At 31.4% G+C, this 11,823-nt stretch overlaps 1 protein-coding gene across 2 annotated transcripts; it reads right to left on the bottom strand.

Annotated features, from left to right (window-relative positions):
* Window positions 1–1,984: 1,984 nt before the first annotated feature.
* Window positions 1,985–9,301, bottom strand: LOC123193770 (protein LIKE COV 2-like). Of its 2 annotated transcripts, XM_044606867.1 has the most exons (8): window positions 9,049–9,301; window positions 7,104–7,156; window positions 6,900–7,009; window positions 6,171–6,338; window positions 5,584–5,681; window positions 3,370–3,496; window positions 2,269–2,408; window positions 1,985–2,149 (listed from the first exon to the last, which is right to left on the bottom strand). In XM_044606867.1, exons 1-7 carry the CDS (start codon window positions 9,163–9,165, stop codon window positions 2,308–2,310), a joined length of 774 nt encoding a protein of 257 aa, XP_044462802.1. In that variant the 5' UTR covers window positions 9,166–9,301; the 3' UTR covers window positions 1,985–2,149; window positions 2,269–2,307. The 2 variants fall into 2 exon arrangements, with proteins under 2 accessions (XP_044462802.1, XP_044462801.1); XM_044606866.1 differs by having other exon boundaries at window positions 1,985–2,408.
* Between the last annotated feature and the right edge of the window lie 2,522 nt (window positions 9,302–11,823).

Genomic DNA, 11,823 nt, shown 5'->3' with positions numbered 1-11,823 from the left:
TTTAAAAAAAAAAAAAATTACATAAGCTCCCATTTGCATAAAAAAAAAGGCTAAAAGACTTACTCCCACCCAAGTTTTAGTGCATTTTAGAACACATACCTGTGAAGTTTTAAAAACTTAAATACCCACCTATAAACTATTAAACTTAACAAAAACTGTTAGTTATACATGATAAAATCGTTATTTTACCGCTAAACCCTAAAACCTTAAAATTTTATCTCATTTTTTTCTTGGTTTGGAAAACTAACAATTTTTCTCCACTCACAAGTTTGAAATTTTCATTTTTCCCCTACTAAGGATTATTTTTTTCTGTCACACTTTTCAATGACCAATCAGTTATGGCACCAATCAACCTTTTGTGTGTCTCCCTTCTTGCTGGTTTCTTGGTGTGGAGACCACCCAAAATCTTACCGAAATGGCTGGAAGACGTTGCATAAATTTGTGCAATGTCCAACCATCTATGCATCGATCGAACGATGCATATATCTATGCATCGTTTGGCCAATGCACAGATAGTTAGACTTTTCAAACTTTTAGGTAAAAGAAAATTATTAATTTTTAAACTAAGAAAGTGGGAGGGGAAATAATATATAATTTTTGTTTAATATTAATAATAAAATGATGATTTTACCTATTAAGGGTTTTGGTTGAGTTTAGCAGCTCATGAATGGGTATTTAGAGTTTTAAAACCTTGTAGATGTGTATTTATGAATGGGCTAAACCTTGGGAGAATAAGTCTTTTGGCCTAAAAATACTGTAGTAGATTTATTTTTCAAGTTTAAAATTGAGTTAGCATAAAAAAAAATGACAATTTAAAATATTGGCCAGTGAACTATAGTAATAGTTTAAAAAATGTATGAACAATGCTATATGCATACATTTTTAGTACACAATTTGAGTATACACAATATATCATCATATGATTGAATGTTATTTTATTTTTAATTAAAGAATAGGAAGGAGGATGTACCAAAAGGAAGACCTCATCTTCATTCTCTGACAATGACGATGTCGCATAACGTTAAAAGGAGGACGTGCCGAAAGGAGAAGGCTCCAGAGAGGAAGAGACGTTGTTTGGAGATCATCAGAGAAGTCTTTTTGTCACCGAAAAAAATTAATCTGAAAAATTGAAAACTCTAAAGGGAAAATGCTATTTTTGAAAACTTGAGTTGAGAGAAAATTGTTAGTTTTTAGAATTTAGGAAAAAAATGAAATCAAATTTAAGTTTATTTTCAATATTAAATATAAAATAACAATTTTACCCTTAAAACTAATAAACTTAACTACTCATAAGTGGATAAATAAGATTTTCAAAATTAAAAGATAAAAACTTGAAAAAATAATATACTTTAAATGGAAATAAGTCCTTTGACCTAAAGAATATTTAATCACATATTAACACATTATTTGTATACCAAAATTGAATACTAAAAATATGTACACATAACTTTATTATAAATTGTTTAAACTCACATAAATATTAAAATAATATGTTCATTAACACTAATTCAGCATAATAACAATAAACATAACTTAGAATTATTAAATTTAAAATTAAAATTGACCATGAATATAACTTAGATTGATCAAATTTAAAGTTCAAAATTAATCTTAATACTTAGATATAACAATATTTTTCACTTGATTTCTTGTTTTAGATATGAAATTTTGCAAATGAAGATTAAATAATTAATAAGATGTAAAATATAGTTTATAATCAGTAAAATTATATTTAATTAAATGAATTGCCTAGACCCTGTAAAGTTAGAGTCATAGACTCATAATCAATTTAAAAAATAATCGGAACCAAACTTCTACTAGGTAGGCCTCCTTAGTTTTCAAGGTAGATGTAAAAATGGCTCGGACAGACCTTTCTTACTGTTGCAACATGCTTTGGACCTGGATTAGTGATTAGTCTTTTGGGTAATTTAACAAACTACCACAAATGCTGGATCAGTTTGTTAGCATATTTCGAGTCTAGAAATTCTCACAAACAAAATTAAAGAGCACAGTTTGCTTCTAATTAGCATTCACATCAATATACGTATGAAACTGAAAAGATTTTACATAAGCATAGCTATTTATAATACATACAAAATACTTCATATGAAATTTTTCTTACAGTATACAGTCGCATGAATGGGGCATCCTGGCAAGGCAAATAACCAAATCAAAGTATTTCAGAGATAATAAAACCATAACGAGCACGCAGTGTAATTAATAAATGGCTTTTCTACCAGACCAGAAGTATAGTGTCAGAGTAATTACAAAGTTGACTGATGGGCGTCTTCATCTTCTATGATGCCATCACATTATTCGGTTTAGAGGGATTCTATCACCCTGTCCAGCAATCCTCTCTATAGGGGATATGATTTGCGGCATTGTCATACCTCCAGAAACAATTATCTCTGCATTATTCACAAAAATGTAATAAGAATAATACAGATGTGCAGGAAACAGCTTAGCAAGAAATGACATCCAGAATTTCACTTCCCCGCACAGGACATCATAGGTGACTAACACGTAACTTTTTACTTCAGGCAGCATAAGTTAAATCCATATATTCATCTTAGATTTAGTCTGGGTACTGACTCATTTACCCTACCAAAGGATCCTTCAAATGACCATCTAAACACCAGTTTAACTTCTAGTGCAACTTTCATTGGCAACTATGGCTTAGTGATGGGCAATCTCCTGTGGACCTCCAAGTCATTTCTTGAATCTCCTTTCTGGTTTAATTCAATTTATGTTACTTCCTTTAAAAAAATATATATACATATTTATGTATGGGGCAGAGAAATGTTGCTTAAATTCTTTTTACTTCAAATTTAGACACAAATTAATAACCACACATCTAATCTATTCCACTGGTTTAGAGAAGGAAGTTCAGAAAGTAGTTTTCCTAATACAGATTCAGCAACTCTTTCAATCATTAGATTGTAAAATTGATTTGATATAGTCTACAACTCTGATTTGATTTCTGAAACAAGGGTAGAATATATAGGAAGTGCACACACCCCCAAAATCCCATTAAAAATGAAACAAACTAAAACACAATATTGTAACCTCATTTTTTTTTTTATAAATAATGAGGAAATCAAATTAGTAATTTTCCTCTACCATATACAACTATCCTACATAAGCAAATATTCAAAATATTCGATCAATATTATCTAATGAATACCTATGATTTCTACAGATTGCATTACATATAAAGCTATGACACGGTGACAAAACTTCAAAACCAGAAAATTATTTTATGATATCAGAACCCTATATAAATACATATACACGCATAAAAAAGGGTGTCTGGAACAAGCAGTCTTAGTTCATTACATAAATAATAACTATAGCAAAAGCAAACCATACCTATTCCTTCTCTAATAGAAAGATTTGGTCTTATGATTTCTTTAGAGTTAACCAGGAAAATATCACCAATGTACAGATGGTTTGTTGGGACGAACACACTGCATAACTCCTCATCTTCATTGTCTTTCTGCAGTAGATCAGCAGGCAAACAAAACCGATGATACAGTAAATGAAACAGATACCATAGAACTGAAAAATAAGATGCAGTACGACTGACCAATCACAAAACTAACCACCTCAAGCAGAAATTATCACTTCAGGAGCTTAAAATAAAGAGCTAACAATTATAATCATCAAATTCTAGAATAGGGGTATAATTAACCTAACCCAAGTAGTGCTTGGCTCAATTACCTTAAGGGAGAGCTCAACTCGAGACAAAAATGGATGACTCAAACTCAGCTCAAAAAGTTATTTAAACCCCTTAATTTTATTATATTTAAACCCTATAACATATATTTATCAATTACCCCCTTATATTAAAAGTCAAAAAACAAGATTTTTTAAGGGTTTAAATACAAAATTTAAACCTATTAAGGGTTTATTGATATTTTACTTAAACCGAGTCATATGCTTGCAAGCTAATTGAGCTAACTAACATTAAGCTCCAACTCGACTCAAAAGCAAAACTTGAGTGACTTGAACTCAAGCTCGACTTAAAAGAAAATTTTGAGCAGCCTGAACTTGGCTCAAGTTTAGTTGAAACAAGTTAAGCCATCAGCCACTGACGAGCAACTTGGTTCATTTACAACCTATTCTAGAACCAGGTACCAAATTCACATACTTGTCTCAAATATAAAAAATGAACACCATCGTTTGTCCTAAGCTTGTCTCCTGAATGCCTCCAATGTCAGCATAGATTGGATCAACAAAAGTAGTTATGGTATAGGAAATACCTTTTCTCCCTAATGTACTATAAATATCTCATTGTTAGGAATGATTAAATAGATTGACACCTTCTATCACCCCAACATTTTTTTGTCCAAATTTGACGTGACAGAAACTAACAAAAGATCCTATATTCTTTGCTAGGATGAAAAACTCCCAACGCAAAAAATAGTTAAAAGAAAAAAAAAATTGCTAAACCAATAAGCACAAATGTATATTCTATTTAAAGAGTTTAACAAAGTTTTTTCAACAATTTTTCAATTTGAGAATTTCCACAATTCTTTAATTAGAGGGTTGTTGATCCAGAATTTGCAAATATGCAGATGTCTATATGAGAAAAACATCAATAGTTTTCACATCTGATCTCACAAATTGTACATAATTTCCACAAGTGCACCTCTCACCATAAGAAAAATACAAATGCTAGAAGTTTAAATAACTAACTAATACAAAATGAAGGATAATGGATAATTGAAACTTTGGGCAAGCTACCTCCCAACTCTTGTACAGGAGAGGATGCACAAAGAACCTGTGAGTTCTAGTAGGTCGGTTTCAAGTGGATGGAAGGACGAGAATTTTCAAAAGTTGTCAAATGTCAAATTTCATCAAAATGGGAGTAAGGACTATGTTTTCAATGTGATAAAAGGTATAAGGCAAACCATTGCGAGTGATAATATCATGTGAAGAGAAGATGAGGAATTCACATATACCGAAGACGGGGAATTAGCAATGGCAGACACATGAGGAGGTGCTCAAATTATATTACTTAAATTTTAACTTTTTTTAATCCTTTTGTATTTGATAAAAGAATTAGAGACAAGGTGGGTTTCAAAGGGGTGGGTTATATTAGGACGACTATCCATTGCAGTGGGGGAAAAAAAAATTAGAGACATAAACACAACAGACCTGCTGGTGAAAAAAGAAAGAGGACCACTTAAGGGAGAATGCCATATGACTATAGCTAAGGAAAGAAAAGGGATAAAAAAGGAGAAATGGGAAAAGAAGAGGAAAGCATAATTGATGATGAGTTTTCCGGGCAGCTTCTGCTGATTGAAGGAGTGTCTAGCTTGTTGAAAGCTAGACAATTTTAGGGAGAGAATTCGGCCTCCCAAAAGCTGGACCTAAGAGTGCTTTTGTGTTATCTCTATTATGTTTATGGGCGATATCATTGTAAGAAATTTGTTCTTCATATAAACAGCCGCAATCAATACAAATTACAACAATTTTCTGTAATTCACTGTCATTCACTTTAGTTGCATCGGTTAAGGAATTGGATAAGTGTTAGGATTCCTAACAATATTGAAGCACATTAACCAGATCCAGAAGTACCTGAAGGGTGACAGTTGATGTTATAAAACCAAATGCATATTCTCCAACACGTGGATGACGGATAATTGCAACCTCTTTGAAAGCTGTAGTATTTTGATCTAAACAAAAGATAAAGGTTTCACATTAGTTTAAAGCATACATACCCAGCCCCATAAATTAAGAAATGAATGACAAAAATATTTTATGTGTGATTATGAAATATGCAGAATATACTATACTGCCATATTCATCATCTGATCAAGAAATCGAAAATATACATATTATTACACTCAAATTTTCAGATTAAATCAGCACTTTAAGAGAAATTTAGCAACATCAAGAACCCATAGCAACATGCAGAATCTATGATGATAAGTTCCAATAACAATAAGAAATAAACAGAATATATGAGTCTTCTTGCTCCTATAATAAGCCATAAACAACCTATTAATAGAGCAGTCAGTTGTTGCATCCAATACTAAAAGGTGCATGAGTACCACAGTGAATCCCACCCAAGAAGATGGGTATGGAAGGATTGGTGCATTTTGGAATTCCTTTACACAACCAGATTGACAAGCGAAAAATAAAAATCATTGATGAAGACTAACCCGGAGAAATAGCAGCACTAATTTGTTTGGAAGCTGAGTATATATGCTTCATAAAGGGCATGCGCTTAATAAACCATTCCCCAACCCAGAAAACTGTGGAGCCCAACCAAGATGAAACAAATACACCCACAACGAATACAAATACCAGAGAAGTAACAAATCCAAGTCCTGCAATATAGTCCAAGTACCTTGAGAGTGTGCTCACAAATATGAACAATTTCTCCTTAATGAGAATATCATCATCCACAATATTAGTACCCAATAAGAAAGACCACAAACAGGGAAAAATAATGGCAAAGGGTCTACACATATTCCAAATTCTTATCATTTCATTTTATTATATAAGCATAAGACAAATATCTCCACACATCAACGGCTTTCATGGACACCCAGAAAAAGAGGAAGAAATCCAAAAATATCCATCAATTACAGTTTGTTTTACAGCACTAGAGCATAGAATTTGGACAATAATGATGTTGAACTTAAGTAAGGCATTTCCATCTCGTTTTAAATCTTTACACTCCCAAACAACAATTTGAAGTTTCAGAATCACCCAGCTTGCTGAAATGTTGAACTTAAGTAAGGCATTTTATTCTGATCAAGAAAAACGATGCAAACAAATGATATATATCTTAAAAACTATGCATATAGAGTACTAATATCACCTCAGCCACACTTCCGACTGCAGACAAGCAAAGGGTCACATATAATAGTGCAATTATAACTTACCAAATATCTCAATGCCAAGCCGCTCGTACAATGGGCTGAAGAAACCATCAACAAACTGAATAAACCACCACGTCACAAAAAATGTAACAGCCACAGGGAAAAGAACTACACTGCAATATCAGAAGAAAATGAAATATCAGACTTGAAGAGCTATAGATACAATTAAACATTTAGAACATATTAGGAAATAGCAATGCTCATTACCATCCAGTCATGAACTTCTTTGAGATCCAACTCTGGAGAACAAAACAGCAAGCCTGAACAGACAAAAGAAATAGAAACATCAGAAGTAAAAACATTGACCATAAAAGAAATTTCAAATATATGATCAAATTATCTTGCATTCTAGAGAAGCATAGCCACTAAGCTCAAGTAAAGGGCCACATATATAATTTATTTCTGTACATGATTACATATTATTAGTATGTGTAGTGTTTGTGCACATTCATTAGAACCTATCATATGAGTGAACAATTACTAAATGCTATGCCATTTGACTTGTAGTCTAATCCATGAATGCTCATGCATGAACTTGCACAGTGTTTCAAAACAAGATTCACACAACAAAAACTATTTTATGTTACTACAACCTCTTACAAATTCTAGTTTAAAAATTTTTTGGAGGTAACAGAGATAACTTTTTATGAAGTTGAGCTGGAATGATCATTTTTGGGTGCTTTGGCAATAATTTTTTACTATGATAGAGAGGAAAACTTTCACAGTTAACAGGATAGAGTTAGACAGTCATCCTCCCTTCGGCCTTCAGTTTCAAAGAATTGCATGATTATTATTATTATTATTATTATTATTTTCATTCTTTAAAATTGGGAGAGGGTTCTGGGGTGGTCAGTACATGTTGACTAGGCTGTAATTTTTAACATTTCAAAATTTGCAGTAGGATTTCTGCTCTGTTGATGTTTCATGGACGCTCCTAGTATACTTTCTGTATGTTTGTTTATTTTAAAGGCTAGTCCTTCCTAAGTGCAAACCTTAAAAGAAATTACATAGCATCCCATAAAAATAACGCACTGGATGATTCCAGAAATATTGTTCTAGTCAAGAGAGTTCTTATTAAAATGGTCATTAGTTGTCTTCACAGTATTTAGGGCAGATGAATTGGATTAGGATCCATAAGTCACTGAAACAAAAGTGTCTATAGAAGCACCTCAGTACCTAGATCCTACATACTGTAAGACACAACAACAGTACAAACATAAGCAAGGCACTACAATACCACTTCTACAGGAAAGTTTAATAAATTAAATTTCATCATGAACCAGCATCAACTTGCAAAATCATATTTTGTTATCTATTAATGTTAAATTTTGTAAGGATAATATTCCAAGTTAAACATTATATGAAATTCATTAATTCCCCTAATTTGAGGCTTTGGCATTTCACTCCACAATATTTTCCTTTCATCAGCTTCCTAAAGGAAGAAACTAGTCGATGCAAGGGAATGACAACACTTGGGATTTAAACATTATTATATACATACGGAAATTTTAATAATATGTTGAGGTCATTTATTCCCGATAATCCAGTAGAAAGACCCATAAGCCAAAGTTAGAGTTAAGTGTTATCACTAGGCTATTGACACATCAATATGAAAAATGTCACCACTCTCACATTGTATAAAAATAAATATAATTCATGTTATTATTCCTAAATTTAATAATATTAACATCAATAATAAGACATTGCAATGTTATCAAAATGACGTTTCCGCATGAGTTGTGAATTACAAATTTCAATCAATTTTTTTCTTTATTTCATTAACATGGCATTATATATCTTTCTTATTGCATCTCTTAATTTATATTTTTACTTACGCCGTCAACAATTTTCTTTTGCAATTACTTAGCAATTCGGAGCATTTGAAATTGAACACGAAACTAACTTACAACAATACAAATTGAATGAATTATAATAGATTGATACCAAATATCCTTTTAATTTCAGCAACCGTACCGGTACCAGCATTACGGTACTGTTACACTAAACTTGAACCTAAATTCGAGAAGTTAATCTCTCAAACTCTAAAACAATTCAAAAAAAAAAACAAGATCCGAGACCATGGCGCGAAAACACAGATCCAACGGTGGAAAAAAATCCGTTACAGAAGGAAAACGAAGGGCGGAGATTGAACCTGGCGAGTGGAGGAAGACGAAGAAGTAGGGGGAGATTTGACGGGATCTTCGGGATCTTCGCCGCCATTTTCAGCTTGACTGAGTGGAATCGACGTTGATTCCTTCTCTTCCGCCATTTTCTGGAGAAAATCGAATCAGAAAGAGAGAGAAAGATCGAGAAGAGAGAGTGAAAGAGAAATCTCAGAGGCCAGGTTGGAGACAGAGACTTGACTTGAGAAATAATCAAATGGAAAATCCAAAGGTTAGAAATGAAATTAGCCATTTTGATTTGCTTGTGATATTTTTTAATATATTTGATTTAACTCCTGGTTTGTTGCCAACTAAAAATTTTATTAAAAAAATTTAGAGCAATGCTTTATTTGGATGCAAAATTTTATTTATATATATATATATATATATTATTATATAATTATATGTTATTTAATTTTAATTTAACTGATTTAATTATATGATTTTATATATATAAATGGTTTGATTATAATTTAAGAGAATCTTACAAGTAGTAATTATATAAGCAGTTTCCGCCCACTTGATTCCTTTTTTAAAGTAGAGCTTATTAGAACAAAATTTCTGTGAAAGCTCTTATGGTTGTTAGGACAGGAAATTGCAAATAAAAAAAAATTAATATCAATTTACCAAAAAGGACTTCACAAAAATAGAAATATAAAATTAAATTGGGATATATTGAATTTTCAGCAGTCTAAAAAAGTAAAAAACTGTCAAACGCCTTATAGACAAACCCTACCATTTCTTATTTAAAGTTTAAAATTTGAGGTTTTTTTTCTGTAAACGTAGGATTAAAAGGTAAAATTATCTCAAACACTTTTTCAATTAATCAATACCATCAATTTAGTGTCTAAACTTCAATATATTGATATTGCTTCTCTTGTATTATTAAGACTTTTTCGTTTTTTAATCATAATTAAAGATTACATAGTTTTCTCTCATTATTCTAATCAAACAATTAACATTTTTTCCTCATGAAAACTATATTTTCTCATGATTTTATTCTAATAATATTTGCTTCCATAAACTTCACTTTAAAAGGTTTTATCAAATATACCCTTAAAATGTTGAAATGTGCACATCTTAATATCATGTTATAATTTCATATCCAACATTTGTTTTATATTATTAATAATTTAATATTTTAAAATGCTATTTTATATTTAGTTAACGAAAAAAAAAACTACAATTTCTCATAAAACGTTCTATTATGATAATATCCACTCCAATACCATATACATAAGTTTTTTCTTAAAGAAATTGTACCACACAAATTCTCAGAGAACAAAAAACTAATTTGAGTAGGCAATGGTGGAGTCCCATAAGGGATATATTGAAGATTCAAGTAAGCAGATGGTACTGTTTGCTGTCTAATTAGATTTGGGGGTATTCCTGAGATTCCAAAATATATCACAATATAGGGATGGCAATGAAGAGGGGCGGGAAGGGGATATCAATCCCCGTCCCCGTAGGGGATATCAATCCCCATCCCTGCCCCGTCCCCGCGGGGAAAAATCCCCTCCCCATACCCATAAATATAAATTTTAATTCATTTATGTATTTCAATAAATAAAATAAATCATACTCTCTCAAAATATCACTTGCTACAAGAGCTACAAAAATTTATTATTATTTTAGTTCAAATACAAAGTTTTCATAAAATCTAACAATATGCAATAATCAAACTCTTCATTAGTAGCTCTTCATGTATGTGATTTAGGGTAATTTTATAATAACATTAAATTTAACACTTTTCATTCACTTCAATTGATTTTATCAAGTTTATAATTTGTTTTTTTTTTTTTTTGTGTAAAACTTGGTGGATTGACTAAGTTTTGAAGTTGAAATAAAATTAATTTGGTGCATTTGCATTTTATGATAATGAGATTCTGGGGTTTTTTTAATATATTAAATTAATAGTTCAGAAATTAGTAAAATTAAAGTTATAGTTTTAATAAATCATAATGTAAAAATTTCTAAAACTTAATAGTTTAGAAATTATTATATTAATATATTAGATTTAAGGGGTGGGGTGGGGAGGGGAGGGGATGGGCCGGGCCGGGCCGGGGAGGGGAGGGGAGGGGCGGGGCGGGGAGGGGCGGGGCGGGGATATATGTATCCCCGTCCCCGATTACGGAGATTTTTTTCATCCCCATCCCCGCCCATTTCCCTGTTTTTATCGAGGAATCCTCTTCCCGTTAGGGTCAGAGCCCCTAAAATCGGGTCCAAATTGCCATCTCTATCACAATGTATATATCAAAAGGTTTTTGAAACTTGTGTTAGACCCATTAGACGTTTACCTAGAGAGTGAGAGATTCGTTTAATTGGACAGTGTCGGGGGGCAGATGCTGAATATTGAAGCACACACGTGTTCCTCCTATAACACGTGGACTTATCTTCTGTTTATTCATTGTTTTTGTTTGAAATATCGGGAAATTAATTAAATAATAAAAATTATTTATACAAATAAATTATATATATTTATTCATACTAAGTGTGTTGGTAAATTATAATTAGATAATATAATTATTTATTTATTTTCTTATTTTAAAATCATTAAATCAGAGATTATCACAATATATTTTATGAATAAATTTACATAGTTTATTCATACATACTATATTACTATTAGTTAAAAAACACTAATTATAAAGAGTTTATATGATAGTAACCATAATTAAAATACATTAACTAAAATGATAAAGAGTTACAACGCTTCTTTTTGGAGGGTGGTTTTTTTTAAGGGTATTATATTTTTAATAAAATTA

Source organism: Mangifera indica, chromosome 1 (genome assembly GCF_011075055.1).
Source record: "Mangifera indica cultivar Alphonso chromosome 1, CATAS_Mindica_2.1, whole genome shotgun sequence".
Classification (NCBI taxonomy): domain Eukaryota; kingdom Viridiplantae; phylum Streptophyta; class Magnoliopsida; order Sapindales; family Anacardiaceae; genus Mangifera; species Mangifera indica.
Note: the sequence above shows the minus strand (reverse complement) of the source record. Positions and strands in the feature narration are given on the sequence as shown.

What these genes read in the sequence shown, in the direction of transcription:
- LOC123193770 (XM_044606866.1), bottom strand. Translation starts at nt 9,165, where the DNA reads ATGGCGGAAGAGAAGGAATCAACGTCGATTCCACTCAGTCAAGCTGAA. An exon ending in AAGAAGTTCATGACTGGATG is followed by an intron (nt 7,010 to 7,103) that starts GTAATGAGCATT and finishes CTGATATTGCAG; the next exon opens with TGTAGTTCTTTTCCCTGTGG. An exon ending in GCTTGGCATTGAGATATTTG is followed by an intron (nt 6,339 to 6,899) that starts GTAAGTTATAAT and finishes ACTATATTGCAG; the next exon opens with GACTTGGATTTGTTACTTCT.